At 42.3% G+C, this 18,824-nt stretch overlaps 1 protein-coding gene across 1 annotated transcript in view; it reads left to right on the top strand.

Moving 5' to 3' along the window:
* arhgap18 (Rho GTPase activating protein 18) overlaps positions 1 to 18,824 on the top strand; it is a 77,394-nt gene that overhangs the window by 17,312 nt on the left and 41,258 nt on the right. Inside the window, exons 2-3 of the mRNA XM_078213717.1 lie at positions 15,059 to 15,258; positions 17,332 to 17,537. Coding sequence (XP_078069843.1) covers positions 15,059 to 15,258; positions 17,332 to 17,537 — 406 coding nt within the window. The remainder of the gene's footprint in view (positions 1 to 15,058; positions 15,259 to 17,331; positions 17,538 to 18,824) is intronic.

Here is an 18,824-nt window from a genome sequence, read left to right as displayed (position 1 = left end):
GCAGGGAAGGTGGTAAAAGAGGGGGAGGTGTGGCATTGTTAGTCAAGGACAGTATTACGGTGGCAGAAAGGACATTTGATGAGGACTCGTCTACTGAGGTAGTATGGGCTGAGGTTAGAAACAGGAAAGGAGAGGTCACCCTGTTGGGAGTTTTCTATAGGTCTCCGAAAAGTTCCAGAGATGTAGAGGAAAGGATTGCAAAGATGATTCTGGATAGGAGCGAAAGTAACAGGGTAGTTGTTATGGGGGACTTTAACTTTACAAATATTGACTGGAAAAGCTATAGTTCGAGTACTTTAGAGGGGTCAGTTTTTGTCCAATGTGTGCAGGAGGGTTTCCTGACACAGTATGTAGATAGGCCAACAAGAGGCGAGGCCACATTGGATTTGGTACTGGGTAATGAACCAGACCAGTGTTAGATTTGGAGGTAGGTGAGCACTTTGGTGATAGTGACCACAATTCAGTTACGTTTACTTTAATGATGGAAAGGGATAGGTATATACCGAAGGGCAAGAGTTATAGCTGGGGGAAAAGAAATTATGATGCGATTAGGCGAGATTTAGGATGCATAGGTTGGGGAAGGAAACTGCAGGGGCTGGGCACAATTGAAATGTGGAGCTTGTTCAAGAAACAGTTACTGCGTGTCCTTGATAAGTATGTACCTGTCAGGCAGGGAGGAAGTGGTCGAGCGAGGGAACCGTGGTTTACTAAAGAAGTTGAATCTCTTGTGAAGAGGAAGAAGGAGACTTATGTAAAGATGAAATGTGAACGCTCAGTTATTGCGCTTGAGAGTTACAAGTTAGCCAGGAAGGACCTAAAGAGAGAGTTAAGAAGAACCAGGAGGGGACATGAGAAGTATTTGGCAGGTAGGATCAAGGAAAGCCCTAAAGCTTTCTATAGGTATGTCAAGAATAAAAGATGACTAGGGTAAGATTAGGGCCAGTCAACGACAGTAGTGGGAAGTTGTGTGTGGAGTCTGAAGAGATAGGAGAGGCACTAAATGAATATTTTTCGTCAGTATTCATGCAGGAAAAAGACAATGTTGTCAAGGAGAAAACTCAGATACAGGCTATTGGACTAGACGGGATTGAGGTTAATAAGGAGGAGGTGTTAGTAATTCTGGAAAGTGTGAAAATAGATAAGTCCCCTGGGCCGGATGGGATTTATCCTAGGATTCTCTGGGAGGCTAGGGAGAAGATTGCAGAGCCTTTGGCTTTGATCTTTATGTCGTCATTGTCTACAGGAATAGTGCCAGAAGACTGGAGGATAGCAAATGTTGTCCCCTTGTTCAAGAAGGGGAGTAGAGACAACCCTGGTAATTATCGACCAGTGAGCCTTACTTCTGTTGTGGGCAAAGTTTTGGAAAGGATTATAAGAGATAGGATATATAATCATCTTGAAAGGAATAATTTGATTAGGGATAGTCAACATGGTTTTGTGAAGAGTAGGTCGTGCCTCACAAACCTTATTGAGTTCTTTGAGAAGGTGACGAAAGAGGTGGATGAGGGTAAAGCAGTTGATGTGGTGTATATGGATTTCAGTAAAGTGTTTGATAAGGTTCCCCACGGTAAGCTATTGCAGAAAATACGGACACATGGGATTGAGGGTGATTTAGCAGTTTGGATCAGGAATTGGCTAGCTGTAAGAAGACAGAGGGTGGTGGTTGATGGGAAATGTTCATCCTGGAGTTCAGTTACTAGTCGTGTACCGCAAGGATCTGTTTTGGGGCCACTGCTGTTTGTCATTTTTATAAATGACCTGGATGGGAGCGTAGAAAGATGGATTAGTAAACTTGCGGATGACACTAAAGTCGGTGGAGTTGTGGACAGTGCGGAAGGTTGTTGCAGGTTACAGAGGGACATAGATAAGCTGCAGAGCTGGGCTGAGAGGTGGCAAATGGAGTTTAATGCGGAAAAGTGTGAGGTGATTCACTTTGGAAGGAGTAACAGGATTACAGAGTACTGGGCTAATGGTAAGATACTTGGTAGTGTGGATGAGCAGAGAGATCTCGGTGTCCATGTGCATAGATCCCTGAAAGTTGGCACCCAGGTTGATAGGGTTGTTAAGAAGGCTTACGGAGTGTTAGCTTTTATTGGTAGAGGGATTGAGTTTCGGAGCCAGGAGGTCATGTTGCAGCTGTACAAAACTCTGGTGCGGCCGCACTTGGAGTATTGTGTACAGTTCTGGTCGCCGCATTATAGGAAGGATGTGGAAGCATTGGGAATGGTGCAGAGGAGATTTACTAGGATGTTGCCTGGTATGGTGGGAAGGTCTTATGAGGAAAGGCTGAAGGACTTGAGGTTGTTTTCGTTAGAGAGAAGAAGGTTAAGAGGTGACTTAATAGAGGCATACAAGATGATCAGAGATTAGATAGGGTGGATAGTGAGAGCCTTTTTCCTCGGATGGTGATACCTAGCACGAGGGGACATAGCTTTAAATTGAGGGGTGATAGATATAGGACAGATATCAGAGGTAGGTTCTTCACTCAGAGAGTAGTAAGGGCGTGGAATGCCCTGCCTGCAGCAGTAGTGGACTCGCCAACATTAAGGGCATTTAAATGGTCATTGGATAAACATATGGATGATATTGGAATAGTGTAGGTTCGATGGGCTTTAGATTGGTTTCACTGGTCGGCGCAACATCGAGGGCCGAAGGGCCTGTACTGCGCTGTAATGTTCTATGTTCTATGTTCTTATGTACACATACATCCAGCAGGTCCCCCTGCTCCTGCACTCCCTTTTGAATTGTAACATTTATTTTGTATTGTATTTCCATGGTCTTCCAACCAAAATGAATCACCTCACCCTCTCTGCGTTGAATTTCATCGGCCACTTTTCTGCCCATTTTACCAACTTGTCTGTATCATAGAGCCACAGGGCAATAGTTCTACACTATTCTCCTCGCAGTTCACAATGCTTCTGAGTTTTGTATCATCTGCAAATGTGAAATTGTGCCCTGTGCACCTAAGCCTTGGTCATTAATTGTTACTCTAGATAACTTTCTGCTCTTTTTCAAATACTGCTGTGGGAATATTTATGTCCACCCAAGCAGGCAGGTTGAACTGTTTTACATTTCATCAAAAGGACAGTAGCTCCAACAATGTAATATTCTCTCATTGCTGCACTGAAGCATCACCTAAAGTACATGCCTTTTTAAATGTGGCTTGAACTCTTAACCATCTGATTCAGAAGCAGGAGTAATACCAATGGAGCCAAGCTGACACATGATATTATCTTGAACTTAAAGTAAGTGTTGTTAGTTCACGCCAACTTGTCTGGGTTTAACTGAGCAATAAGTACTTAAGGTTAGTGGAGCTAAAGACAACAAATGAGCCCATTTAGAGGAGGCAGGTTATTTTAATATCAATCGGGTTTTTCAATACTCCAGACCTCTGGAGCTAGAAATGATGGGTGATCAAGGTTCATTGTTGCTGGCAGATGTAAAGTAACAGGGATTTGAATATTCAAGTGTATTTGATATTCTATAAGGACAGGAAGAAAGGAAAAGGAGCTGGGTAACTCTGTCAATAAAGGATGAGATTAGTATGGTAATGAGAAATGATCTAGAATTGGTTTGGGTTGAGATAAGAGATGGCAAAGGAAAGAAGTCAGTGGAAGGAGAAGTTTCTAGGCCCCCTGACAGTAGCTACACTGTAGACAGAATATAAATCTAGAAATAATGGCGGCTTGTAAGAAAGGTATGGCAGTAATTGTGGGTGACTTTAATTTTCTTATAGATTGGACAAATCAAATTGGAAAAATACCTTCTGTGAGTTCTTGAATGTATTTGGAACAGTAAATTGTGGAAGCAATCAGGGAACATGTTATTTTAGACCTGGTAATGTGTAATGAGACAGATTAATTAATGAACTCCTCATAACAGATCCTCTTGAAAACAATAATCAAAAAATGATAGAATTTCACATTCAGTTTGAGGATGAGAAATATGGTTCTGAAACTAGTCTTAAACTTAAATAAAGGCAATTACAATAATATGAAGATAGATTCGGTTAAAGTGAAAAATAGGTTAAAAAGTAAGGTGGTAGAGAAGCCTCAGCTAATGTTCTAGGGACTCGGATTCGAATCCCGCCACGACAGATGGTGGAATTTGAATTCAATAAAAGGAACTGGAATTAAGAATCTACTAATGACCATGAAACCATTGTCGATTGTCGTGAAAACCCAACTGGTTCACTAATGTCCTTCAGGAGAGGAAATCTGCCATCCTTGCCTGGCCTACATGTGACTCCAATGCCACAACAATGTGGTTTACTCTCAACTGCCCTCTGGCAACTAGGTATGAACAATAAATGCCAGCCAGCCAGCGACGCCCATGTCCCAAGAATTAGTTTAAAAAAAGCAGTGACAGACATTTGAAGAGATATTCTATAATTCTCAACAAGGATATATTCCACTGAGAAAGGAAGACTCTATTAGGAGTAGGATGCACCATCCATGGCGAACTCAAAGCAAAGATGAAGTCGCCATACGCCCAGATGACCATAGGCTGCTCTCCCCTTTGAGCTAAGTAAGAAAGCGAAGGATGGCATTATGTTGAAAGAAAAGACTTATAATGCTGCAAGGAATAACAAAGAATAGGGGTAACCCAGAAGATTGGGAACATTTTAGAAACCCTCAAAGGATGACTTAAAAAAGGGGGAGAAATTAGTCTACCAATTTGTGTAGAAAACTAACAAGAAATACAAGGACAAACACTAAAAGCTTCTACAAGTGCAGTTCAAGAGGCTGCTCACCATCACATTTATTTATTTATAAGTCACAAGCGGGCTTACATTAACAGTGCAATGAAGTTACTGTGAAAACTCCTAGTCACCACACACCGGCGCCTGTTCGGGTACACTAAGGGACAATTTAGCATGACCAATGCACCTAACCTGCACATCTTTGGACTGTGGGAGGAAACCAGAGCACCCGGAGGAAACCCACGCAGACACAGACAGTGACCTAAGCCGGGAATCGAACCAAGGTCTCTGGCGCTGTGAGGCAGCAGTGCTAACCACTGTGCCACCGTGCCACCCTTCTCAAGGGAAATTAGGGATGGGCAATAAATGTTGCCTAGCAATGCCCACATCCTATTAATAAAGTATTATAAACTATGTCAAGGGGAAAACAGTAGCTAAAGTATGTGTTGGTCTTTTGTAGGGTGATACTGAGGAATTAATAATAGAAAATAAGGGAAAGTTAGAGTTTTTGAACAAATATTTTGTATCCATCTTCTATGTAAAAACACAAAAAGCATTCCAAGACTAGTAGAAGTCAAGAGGTGAAAGGGAGGGAGGAGCTTAAAACAATCCTGATCACTGGAGAAAAAGTGCTGAGGAAACTAATGAGACTAAAGGCTGACAAGTTTCCTGAACATGATGGCCTGCTTCCTAGTGTCTTAAAAGAGCTGGCTGCAGAGTGAGTGGACGCATAGGTTGAAATCTTCCAAAATTCTCTCGGTCCTGGAAGAGTCACAACAGATTGGAAAAGTGCAAGAAGGGAGAGAGACAGGTAGGAAAGCATTGACCTGTTGGCCTAACGTTTGTCATTGGGAAAATGCTGGAAACAATTATCAAGGAAACTGTAAAAGGATATTTAGAAAATCATAATACAATCAACCAGAGTCAGCATGATTTAATGAAAGGGAAATCGCATTTGACAAATTTATTAGAGTTCTTTGAGGATGTAATGAGCAGAGTTGATAAAGGAGAATCAGAAGGTATGGCACAGGATTTTCTGGCCACATGCGCCCCAAAACCGGAAATTCCTGCCTTTAAATGGTCCATCGAATTTTCTGTCTCGTCCACTACGATTCCCGCGATGGTGAGACTGGAAATTTTTGGCTATAGTGTATTTAGTTTTCCAAATGGCATTTGATAGGGTGCAACATAAAAGGTTGTAACATAAGATAAAAGTTTGTGGTGTTGGGGTGATATATTAGAATGGATAGAGATTGATTAACTAAAGGTATACCTAAAAATGAGCTGACAACCTGGCAAAGCTACAACACAGAACTACTTTTAAGACAGACAGTGGAAGTCGCTAAGTGATCCCACAACCAACTGAGCAGATCAAAGCTTTACAGGGATATTTGTGGAACTTCCTCCTCCCAATAGTTGTTCCATTGTCTATCACTATTCACAACTAGATGCTGCAGAACCATAGAGTTTTGATCTGATCTGTTGATTGTTGAATTATTCAGTTTATTGTAAGATGATTATGCTGTTTAATCTCATTTTTAAGGATACCTGGTGCTGCTTCTGTAATGCTCGCTTGCATTCCTCATTAACCTGATATGGTTCCTGGTTTGATAGTAATGGTAGAGTGAGGAGAGGTTACAGATTGTGGTAGATTGCAATTTTGCTGCTGCTGATGGCCCAGTGCTCCACACAGATTGCCAGCTTTGAGCTGCTATTTCTATCCTATTAGCACAGTAGTACTACCACACAACACGATGGAGGATATCTTTAGTGTAAATGGGGTGGTCAGTCATACCAATACTTCCACTGACATTTGCATCTGCAACAGGTAGATTGATGAGCACAAGGTCAGTTAGGTTTTACTGTCATGTTGGTTCCCTCACCAGCACCAACTACTACAGGCGCAGGCTGGCAGATAGATAGAATCATAGAAACCCTACAGTGCAGAAGGAGGCCATTCGGCCCATCGAGTCTGCACCGACCACAATCCCACCCAGGCCCTACCCCCATATATTTACCCACTAATCCCTCTAACCTACGCATCTCAGGACTCTAAGGGGCAATTTTTAACCTGGCCAATCAACCTAACTTGCACATCTTTGGACTGTGGGAGGAAACCAGAGCACCCGGAGGAAACCCTCGCAGACACGAGGAGAATGTGCAAACTCCACACAGACAGTGACCCGAGCCGGGAATTGAACCCAGGACCCTGGAGCTGTGAAGCAGCAGTGCTAACCACTGTGCTACCGTGCCACCCGATTTGATTTATTATTGTCACAAGTATTGGTATACAGTGAAAAGTATTGTTTCTTGCGCACTATACAGACAGCATATTGTTCATAGGGAAGGAAATGAGAGAGTGCAGAATGTGTCCTTTAGAGTTCAGTCAATCTTGATGCTATCAAGCCGACCTTGATGATTTACATTGAGGTTACCCACCCAAAGTACATTCTGTGCCCTTGATGCCCTCGGTGCTTCTTCCAAGTGGTATTCAACATGGAGGAGTACTGGTTTATTAGCTGAGGAGTGACGGTAAGACAGGAGATTTGTCTAACCTGATATTCAAAGCCAAGTGGCCGATCTGGCTTTATTTTCATTATGTAGTTTTGTAGCAGGTTGATCCAACTGGCTTGTTAGACCATTTCCGAGTGGAGTCACCCAGTCAGGATGTAAGGTTTTGTTCCCTCAAGAGTGCTGGTGAACCAGTTGGGTTTTTATGACAATTTGATGTCTTCATGGTCAACATTGCTGAGACTAGGTTTTAAGCCCAGATTTAAGTGTTTTATTCAACTAACTTCAAATCCTCAAATTGCCACATTGGGATTTAAACTGCGGTGGGTAGTGCTACTCTTTGCATATACTTGTAATGGACTTTCCCGGGTGCCTGGAACACAAGGTATCAGCAAACAAGGCTCCAGGTGGCACAAAGCAGTTCAATATTTAGCTGCCTAGCTGATTGATTCTGCAACATTAGCTGATAACATCTATTTTTCCCTGCATTATTTTCAAAATACGTTAGGTTAAAACATGATGCCAACAACTGACATTTTGTTCGTTTTCTGAAAGAAATTAAAAGTCACTGATATTTTATTTCTATACTGCAGCATGATTCTTTGTACTGCATAAACAACCCTTTTAATTTGGCAGCTGAAAATAGAGACGCTGTTATGTGTTCGCAGGTGACCTTGGCAACAATCTAAAAAAGTGCAGGCTCCTTTTCTCAGTAGGTTGTACGTTGGAGTGTAACCATTAATTATCCCTTGGAAAAGAAAGAGCTGAAAATTAAAAGCAATTAGAATGCAACCTGAAACACGTAACCATTGTTTGGACTGATTAGGTTATTTTTTTCTGCTTCTGCAGTTGCTGGCCAGCAATTTTCGTCATTGAAGCAAATTGGTAGACAGTCCTGGATTGACAAAAGTAGAGGCGGAAAACATTGGACGTTATGTCACAGCATTTGTATCACGTGTTTTGTGGTCGCCATTGGTCAGCGACAGGATCTTCCAGTTCTGCCGCTGTCAGTGGGGTTTCCTGTTCTTCACACCCTCTGCTGCTGGGAATCACATGGCAGGGGGTTGCTGTCAATAGACCTGGAAGATCCCACCAGCGGGAATGGCCAGAACATCCCGCCCTCAGGGAAAGAAAGAACTTGCATTTGTATTGTGTCTTTCATATTCTTAAGACATTCCAAAATACTTTACAACCCAGTGAGATACTTTGACGTACAGCCACTGTTGCAAAAAAATGCATGAGGGGTGGACTTGTGTAGCAGGAAAACCTAATAGAAAATTATATGCAGCATGGACCAAATTTCTACTTATACTCCCACCAAGACCCTTACTGACAGAAGTTGGAAAATTATCCTTGAGATCATGATGAGAAATGATAAGGTGCCTCCCTCCCTGTGATAAAGACAGTGCCTCATAAATTGCATTTATTCCATTTTCCTAACAATATTTTATATCTCTGAACAGAAGGACAGCTAAATGACTTCCATTCAGGCTCTCCAAAGTTCTGTAACCATCTCTCTGAAAAGGGTGCCTGCATTATATCTTTTGCCGTGCTTTTTTCCCCCTATTGTTTTGCTATTGAAATATTTGCAATTCAGCTCTTCCCTTGCAAGCTATATTCATAGTTTAGCATGGCCTTCCCATTGGGCCTATTGACGACCATCATGTAATTGGAGCGGGAAGTGGAGTTCCCTGAGAAGTAAGGAAAGCATACACTCTTGTATTTTAGTTGTCAGGTACACACAGAATTGGCTCCAAAAAAGACATGTTATCAGGCTCATCTTTGCTATCTATGTTCTACAATGGAGACTGTAGATATGCCATTTATTGGTGCTTGAGCTGTAGACAATATCTAGCACAAGGTCAGCCCTGTCTGTAACTGTGAAAGTCACTGCAGCATGATTAGCAGCAATAACGATGTGACATTTAGCAAAGTGGAAAGTGCCTAGCTAAAAGAGAAAGGCGTCTGAATCCATTATATTAAGCGCGCAGTACTATGTTATTTTATGTAAAAAAAAGTAAAGTATTTCAGATGCTGGGAATTTGAAATAAAAACCGTGGAAGGTCAGACAGCATTTGTGGGAAGGAACACAAATCGTGGTGACCCTCCATCTGAATAGAGAATATATTCCTTGACATGTTGTTTCTGGTGTAAGACCATAAGACATTGGAGCAGAATTAGGCCACTTGGCCCATCGAGTCTGCTCCACCATTCAATCATGGCTGATATTTTTCTCATCCCCATTCTCTTGCCTTTTCCCCATAACCCCTGATCCCCTTATTAATCAAGAACCAATCTATCTCTGTCTTAAAGACACTCAATGACCTGGCCTCCACAGCCTTCTGTGGCAAAGAGTTCCACAGATTCACCACTCTCTGGCTGAAGAAATTCCTCCTCATCCCTGTTTTAAAGGATCATCCCTTTAGCCTGAGGTTGTGTCCTCTGGTTCTAGTTTTTCCTACTGGTGGAAACATCCTCTCCACATCCACTCTATCCAGGCCTCACAGTATCCTGTAAGTTTCAATAAGATCTCCCCCTCATCCTTCTAAACTCCAACGAGTACAGATCCAGAGTCCTCAATCGTTCCTCATACGACAAGCTCTTCATTCCATTCTTGTGAACCTCCTCTGGACTCTTTCCAAGACCAGCACATCCTTCCTTAGATATGGAGCCCAAAACTGCTCACAATACTCCAAATCGGGTCTGACCAGAGCCTTATACAGCCTCAGAAGTACATCCCTGCTCTTGTATTCTAACCCTCTATACGTGAATGCTAGCATTGCATTTGCCTTCCTAACTGCCGACTGAACCTGCACGTTAACCTTAAGAGAATCTTGAACAATGATTCCCAAGTCCCTTTGTGTTTCTGATTTCCTAAGCATTTTCCCATTTAGAAAATAGTCTATGCCTCCATTCCTCCTTCCAAAGTGTTGAAACAGTGCTGTGTAGGACATTTACTATTCGTCTGAATTTAGTTATTTTAACTTGCTTAAGATTTGTTCAGTAAAGGATCCTTGTGTGATTTGCTCCTACTAGTTAGGGACACTGTCCACATGTTGTGTGAGTGTCACTTAGTTGCTTGGGATATTACAAAACTGTAAAATGTGTACTTTAGTCAGTTTATCTAAATAAGACCTGGTGTACTGCTGGAACTAGAGTGGAGCCACCGTGTTGTGCAACTTTACCTGTTGCCTTGTTTTAATAAAAACACCTGAAGCTAGAGATTCCGGTTGCGGCATATCTTTCTTCACCACCCCCGGCAGAGATCCTGAGGCCAGGGGCCTTGGCATGTGCATAGGGGCTGCGTCATTTCAATGCAATTGAGCCATCTAGCAGAGGAAGAGATCTCACATAGCAAGATTAAGGACCTATTTTCAAAGAAAATGATTACCAAGCTCTTTAAATGACTTTAATTTTCCTTTCTAAATCCTGTCGGCAAAAATATACTATTTGACAGAACGCTGTGTTTTTAATTTCTTTCACCTTTTGTTATCTTCCATATTTACCTGCAATCTTGGAAATCTCACAGTTTTACTATTTATCTAAGCTACTAATTAGTGGAAAATATTACTCCTCTGAACTCTTTCACAAGGGAAATAAAATAATATCGCATGCCAAACAATGTTCACTGTTTCATTAACCCATAACTTACATTTAGATAAAGGGCCAGATTCTCCCACCTCCAGTCCCGTTGCATTGAGCAGAGGTTTGGCTGAGTGCCAGATTTTCCGTTCTCGCTGGCAGCGGTGATGAAACGTGAAAGGTTGGAGAATTCCAGCCAAAGTCTTTTTCCAGGGGACATTGTTGTGCTTGAGTTTTTAGCTGTCTTGGAAGAAATGGCTGTTCTACCAGGAAAACTTCAGTTGTTATTACGCTTGTCTTAGATGATTATTAATTGTGCTGACAACTGTTTTGAGAGTCTTATGCAGACTGTGGTGATTCCACTATAAACTATCTGTGGTCACAAAATCTGGCCGTCAGGGAGACTTGGACTTCCCAGCCATAGGAACTGAATGAATCTAACAAACTTAAACATGCAAGAGGAACTCCCGGTACTATCAGCCGTCTCAGGCCAGTATAAAAGCAACTCGAGTGTAATGACTGAATGCAAAATCTTGCATTTTTACCATACTTTTTAAAAACAGGAAAATAATCAAATGAGCGTTTGTGGAGGGGGCCAAATGTCTTTATTATTCCCAGTGTTTAGCTAGAGAAAGTTATGGCTTCTCCAAGGCTGGATTTTGCATAAACAGCTTGGCAACATAGAGGCAGTGAAAACCTGCGAGTGCTTGTGAGAGGTAGAAGGTGACATCAGCATGCCTATATGTGGGGACTGATCCCTCGTGGCTTAATGCCAATGAAATAATCCTACAAACACTTTGGTCTGGGCAGGAGCGGTGGAAAATAGTGTTTACCTATAATGGCTAAGTTGGGGTCATGAGACACAGAGGGTGGGACTTCCATCCGCGCTTGTCCCAAAACCAGAAAACCCCACCCAAGGTCAGTGGACCTTTGTATGGTCTCTCCCCCCCCCCCCCCCCCCCCCCCCCCCCGCTTCGATTCCCGTGGCGGGCAGGGCAGGAAAAATCCCCGAGAATGTTACTGTGAGGGAGAGTCTTGGAGTCGAAGTGATCACAGCAGTTGGATGAAAGGCCACACAGAGCAGAGACGGGCAATCTAGGCTAATGAGTGGGCTGTACGAGTGGCCCTCATTCATCTCAGTGGACTGCAAGGCTGAAATCAGACTTGTTCACCAACCATGACCCCATGAATAAGATTGAATGCATTTAAGACACGTTGATTATTCTATAACAAGTTATAGAAAGTGCTAAATCATTCATATATTAATAGAATGACCATCAACTTCAAATTGTAAAAACAAAATAAATATTTACACTTTGGACGCAGAGGGAGCGCACGGCTCTCAGAGTCATTGCTGTCTGCAGTCAGCACACACCTCACTTCACTTGCGCTTTCTTTGCGTAAGTATCACTTCAATCATACCAGTCGGAAAAAAAACTATGCAGACAAAATTCAACAAAATGTGACAACACTGCGCATGGGCAATGGTTAACAAAATGTCTTGTGGGCTGCACTCAGAACCCAGATGGGCCGCGTGTGGCCCCTGGGCTGCAGGTTGCCCACCACTGCTACAGTGGAAACCCCTGACAAGAAACTTCACTATTCACAGTAACAGAGTGCATTTTGTGGAGATAGCAACACTCTCAAAATAATGAAGGGGCACCTAAAATAAAGTAATGATAAATAAATCAGAAAAAATATACCATTTTAAACGATAAATTAACTGTAAAAGAAAATAATAAAAATGGTATTAATAACAATCTTTGCCTGCTCCCAGGCGCCACTCAGTGGCCTGAGTCTGCAGCTGCAAAGCCCTCCTTTTTAACCACGCTGTCAAGATGTTACTTACAATTATTGTGACCCCCACAGGTTATGTGACAAAAGATATGCAACTTCAACTGCAATATTGCAAGTCCTACTGCAGGACTCTTAACAAGTGTAACAGAATTTATAGGTAAATGTTTGGATTATTATAATTGAATTTCTCATTAAATGAGTTTTCACTGGAATTTGTGGCTAAATGCCGAGGTTAATATATTATCAATCTCTCGTTTCATTGTGTGTGGGGAATCAAGACAGATTGTTTAGGTCAAACAGAGATTATTGCATCTGGCGAGGAAGAGAAGAGGAAACTTTGGTTAGGCTGCACTTAGAGTATTTTGTTCAATTCTGGTTGCCACATTACAGGAAGCATGTGGAAGCTTTGGAGAGGGTGCAGAAGAGGTTTTACCAGGATGCTGCCTGGATTAGAGGGTATGAGCTATAATGAGAAGCTGGACAAACTAGGGTTGTTTTCTCTAGAGCAACTGAGGCTGAGGGGAAACCTGATAGAAGTCTGTAAAATTGTGAGAGGCATAGATAGGGTTGACAGTCAGAATTTTTTTCCCCAGATTTAAAATGTCTAATACTAGGAGGCATGCACTTAAGGTGAGAGCGGAAAGTTCAAAGGAGATGTGAGGGGCATGTTTTTTACACAGAGAGTGATAGGTGTCTGGAACACACTGCGGGGTTGAGGAAAAGGGGCTTTTGCAAGATCAAGTCCTCACGCAATGCAATAAGTGGTCTTTTGTGATGTGTTGTCTTATTGGTTTAATTGGCATCATATGAGTGGCTTGTTTGAATTATTGTCTGACTTGCTGTGTTAACCACAATGTAACTTAATGAAAAAGAACATATTAGGTTTGATGATGATTTGTGTTATTGTATAAAATGGGTAAAAGTGATCCAGCTGCCACTTAAAGCTGGAAATTAAAAAGAAGAGAGATATAAAATGGCCTGCAAGCTCTCTATCCATCATTTTATACAAGCAAAGTCAAAATCTACCCCATTGCTGTGGCTGTAGCAACTAATGGAGGCAATACACTAGCTGATATAGCACTGAATCATATGGACCAGGTGGGTCATGGCTTCTTCTGTGATCCATAATGAATGAGCAGTGAGATAATGTGAACTGGCCTCAGTGCCCTTGGTATAGGGAGGGGAAGATCAGTAAGGATCAACAAACTGGTAGTTTCTGCAGTAAAGTATACTTCTGAATAAAGAATCGGCTTGACTGTAGCACTGTTGTTAGCCCACCAGTACTCAACTCTTGACTCGGATTGGAAAAATTGAATGTGAGTGAGGTTCTCAAGGACTCCTGAAGGGTATAGAACCATCCTTCAATATAAGCTACAGGAGCATGTTGGCAGAGAGCCAGTGAACAAGGCAGAAACAATGGACAGGCATGCTGCATGATGAAAAGTTATATCTTATGATGTATTGCCTGCCGTTTGAGTCAGAGCAGTGTTGGCCACTGGGAACGTTCAAGCAGTTCTGTTGCTCACGGTTGCTATGGCATTGGGGAGGAAGGATTATATATTAACAGCTTCAAGGATTGTAATCAATTGCAAGATGATCAATTCAACTGCCTAAGGCTTGTTCTATTAACTCTTCTTTTAAAAAGCAGAGATCCCCACTGCCCCGGGATCATTTCCCATGCTGCCCTACTCAATTGCCTCCTCAAATCGTTTTACTCTCATGCAGACTGCTCGGGGCTTTCAGAGGCCAGCATTTTCCTTTTGATTTTTTTCTTTTCGCGTTTTGGCCATTTGCTTCTTTTCCTGTTTATTTTTTCCATTATTCTGTTTCTCCACTTGCACTCGTTGTCACAAATCAGATGTAATATACTAAGTTGACATAAGACTAGGCTTTAGTTTAATGTAAGAAGACAATATCATACTTATCATTGCAGTATATGTCTTCTGCCATGAAGAATCACCAGCAGGTAATGGTTTCTGTACAGATCCAACAATATAGCGTAACACCACACTATTTTATCTCGGTTTACATTACTGTCATGTTTCATGCTGATATGATGTGGTTTTGCACAGACAGATAGAAGATCTGTCACTCATCAATATATGTGACTGTATTCATAAAAAAGTGAGAGAAATTTGAAATAAAAACAGAAAATACTGGTTTGTCAGTATCTGAAAAGAGAAAAGTAATTTGTACTTTACTTCATTTAACAGTAACATCATGTGACACTTTACAAGAATGGTTGTAAATAAAATTTCAAACTCTGGAGTTTCTGTTTAGATTCATTAACTGATAACTATATTATCAAACTACTTACTTCCATGCACAAACAACAACTTTGGTAAAATTATCCCGAACAGTTTCAGCTAAGCTTCTTAAAGGTGAATCCAAGAAACAAAAGATATTTTGGTAGGAGATGTAATGTGAAGCAGCTCTTTTTAAAGACGTGTGCTCTTTGCTTTACAGTCGGAGATGTGGACAGTACAGTATGAACCAAGTGCATTCCAGAAAAACAATGGAGAAACCTCAGTACGAACGGTCCTACTCCCAGGATTCTCTGGACGAACTGTCCATGGATGACTACTGGAGTGAAGTGAAACACATTCAGACGACCCAGGAAAATGACCAGGAAGAACAAGAGGAGGTGGCTGTGAAAGTGCCTGATGGTACGTGAGATCTATTTCGTTATTCCTCTAATGTTACTAAACTGAATTAATGGTGAGACATTACCGAGCTCTGAGGTTCAGAGGGATCCGGGTGCCCTAATGCATGAATCGCAAAGGCTCGTATGCAGCTACAGCAAGTAATTAGGAAAGCTAATAGAATGTTATCGTTTATTGCATGGGCAGTTTCATACATAGATTGGGTGTTTATGCATGAGTCATACAAGACACTGGTGAGACCACATTAGGATGTAAATACATTAGAAGCAGTTCAGATAAATAACAGGAATGTGGCAGGCTGTCTTATGAGGAAAGGTTGGACAGGCTAGGCTTTTATCTGCTGAAGTTTAGAAAACTAAGAGACTACTTGAAATATGTAAGAACCTGAGGGGTCTTGACAGTGTAGATGTGGAGAGGATGTTTCCACTTCTGAGAGAATCTGGAACCAGGGGTCACTGTTAAAAATAAGGTGTCACTCAATTAAGACAGAGATGAAAACATTTTTATTTTTCTCAGAGGATCGTGAGTCTTTGGAATTCCCTTCCTCAAAAGGCAGAGCCTTTAAATGTTTTCAAGGTGGTATGGATAGATTCTTGATAAACAAAGGGTGGTTTTCGGGGTAAGTGGGAGATTACAGACAGATCAGCCATGATTTTTTTGAATGGCAGAGCAGGCTCGAACATCTAGCTGGCCTATTGCTTATCCGAGTTTGTATGTATGTTTGTATGAAATCAAAACTACTATGTTATTTTTAAACTATTTAAGGTTTCCTTCATTCCCATAGGTTGAAGCCAAAAATACCCCTAGGTTACAGTAAAATGAACTTTCTTACACCATATTAACTCTAAAATATGTACAGAGCACAGACCATTTACTTATCTGGAGCATAATGCCTTTGTCTGATCAGATACATCATTGTGTCCACTCAACCTGAGCTGATCACGGTTTATTGCAATTTACAGTCGTTTCTCAGCAAATCCACCAGTGTCCTCTCGAGGTTATAACAGGAGATTAAGGAGAATTCTCATGGAATTTTAGGGCCTAGGTCTTTTATTTACTTTTACATCTGTAGAGGGCAGATACAACATTTGAAAAACCTAGTTTTTATTACTTGGTCTTCGGTAATCAAAAGTTCAAACAATGGAAGATTGAAATGCTTGGATCAGAGACATTGACAGACCATTTTTTGGAACATAAGAAATAGGAGCAAGAGTAGGGCATTTGGCCCTTCAAACCTGTTTAATAAGATCTGATCTGATTGTGTATTTAACTCCACTTTCCAGCCTGCCCCCCAAATCCCTTGACTCCCCTGTTGATCAAAAATCTGTTTAACTCAGTCTTGAATATATGCGATGAACGAACTTACACATTCTCTCCAGGGTAAGAAATGTCTCCTGGTTCAATTTCAGATTGTAGCAACCCTCCAGCCTCCAGGAATTGAAGATCTAACTCCAGGATGCTACCATGTGCAAACCTGGAGAAAAATCATCAGGATATTACAGAAGTCTTTTTTGTCATTTTTTTGGAAAATTTCTCTTTATCAGATATAAAAATATTAAAAAAGGAAAAAAAGACTGGCCGACAATAAAGCATCATCCAGTTGGCAATAGGTCTTTTTGTTTTCCAATTGGCGTAGGAAGGCAATGTGTCACAAGGATGGATGTGCTGGTGACTAATGCAGTGTGGAGGAAAGTTATGCGATGAAATTTCCAGGAATACATTAGTTAGAAGTCTCACCACACCAGGTTAAAGTCCATCAGGCTTATTTGGAATCATAAGCCTTTGGAACGCTGCTCCTTCATCAGCTGAGTGTAGGTGACTCACCTGATGAAGGAGCAGTGCTCTGAAAGCTCGTGATTCCAAATAAACCTGTTGGACTTTAACCTGCTGTTGTGAGACTTCTTACTGTGCCCACCCCAGTCCAACGCTGGCATCTCCACATCTTAATTACAGTTGGCAACCATGTTTCAGAATTGAGCCCCATATTGTAAGGGGATAGATCAGTCTAATGAATTAAATTTCTTTATTGTCGCTTTCTGTCTTGCATTCATTTTTTTCCTTTTGCTTCCTGTGCAGAGGGGGAAGTGGAGGCAGAGTGGCTGAAGGATGCAGGCCTTTCAGGCCTAGTCAGCGGAGACACCCAAGAAAGCATAACTTTACTGTCAACTCTAACCCATACCCAGGCGGAAGCTGTTCAGAGAAGAGTGGAAACATTTACAATGACAATGAGGAAAAAGAACAAACAACAGTTCCCTGATGTCAGGAACATTTTTAGACCACAGGTAGGAGGGTGCATTCAGTCTAATAGAAAGCCATGAAGCAGGCCTCTCATTCTCGAGAAGTTTGGGTATCCTAAAAAGGGCTTATGTGATGGAGACTTTAATCTCAGCAATTGCCGATGTTTAAGACAGTTCTCCCCATATAATAAGGAGGCAGCATTTGGCAGGATTCATAGGATGGTAAAGGCAAAGAATAACCATCAGAGTTAAAGGAACAAGGACTTAAATATATAAGCTCGGAATAATGGTTCTTTGTTGGTCCTGAAACTCTATGGGGTTCTCCTGACTACCTGCTCCAACTTGGAGTGAGTAAGTGGGTGAGTAGCAGATCTCCCAGAGACGCAGTGTTGTCAACCAATTGCACCATTCTCTGCGAATTCTGCCGGTGTCCCACCAAAGAGGAGATGGGGAGAACGCCACTAATCTTAACATGGTCATATGGTATGGTGACAACAACAACTTGCATATATCTGGTGCGTTTGTGTGGAAACATGTTCCAAAACATTTAGACAAAGTAGAAAAATTGAACATGAAACATTGAACATTAATAGCTGCAGTATTTCATGCAAGAGCAGGGAAAATCAGAAAAGTATGTCATGGTTGGTGTACTCTACGGCCAGGATTCCCCCAAAAAAATTCTAAGTTCCCTCCGTGCGGGACAATGGGAGTAAATCCTGCTGATTTACAGAATGAATCTTCGACACTCTGTGCATCACAATGTCCTAGCGTGATTCACTACGGAAATCTGGGGGTGGGACCTATTCCCATCCAAGAGGCCGGCAGCATTGCGCTGAGCGGGCCACCGGGCATGTGCTGATCTGTCAGCATGGAGATCGGCGCATGCATGTTGGCCCCCCATTGCATTGGTTCTCCCAATTACTGGCCAGCCTGGCAACCCTCCCATCACTGGTTTTCCAAACCCCCACCTCCCCCAATCGCAGTCCCAATCTCACCGACACCCCCACCGATCCCATTCCGATGACCAGCCCCTGGAGAGTCCCTCCCCCACCTCCTCCTCAATGACAAGCCCCTACCCCACTGGCAGCCCTGAGCCCCAGCTCCACCCTCCACCCGGATGGCCTTCCCTGATCGCCCTCTTCCCTTCCTCTGCCAGCCATCCCAATGCAGTGTGGCAGTGGGACTCCCTCGCCCCACCCCTTCGTACCTTGGTACTGCCCAGTGGGTAGTGCCAGTTTGCTCCTTGGGCAGTGCCAGGGGGTCAGGCTGGCATTGCCCAAGAGGCATCCCCCCTAACCCCCGACCTCCTGGGGGGCCCTCAATAGCCTCTCT

Source organism: Mustelus asterias, chromosome 5, assembly GCF_964213995.1.
Source record: "Mustelus asterias chromosome 5, sMusAst1.hap1.1, whole genome shotgun sequence".
NCBI classification, from domain to species: domain Eukaryota; kingdom Metazoa; phylum Chordata; class Chondrichthyes; order Carcharhiniformes; family Triakidae; genus Mustelus; species Mustelus asterias.
The sequence above is the reverse complement of the archived record's forward strand: the minus strand, read 5'-3'. Positions and strand labels throughout refer to the sequence as shown.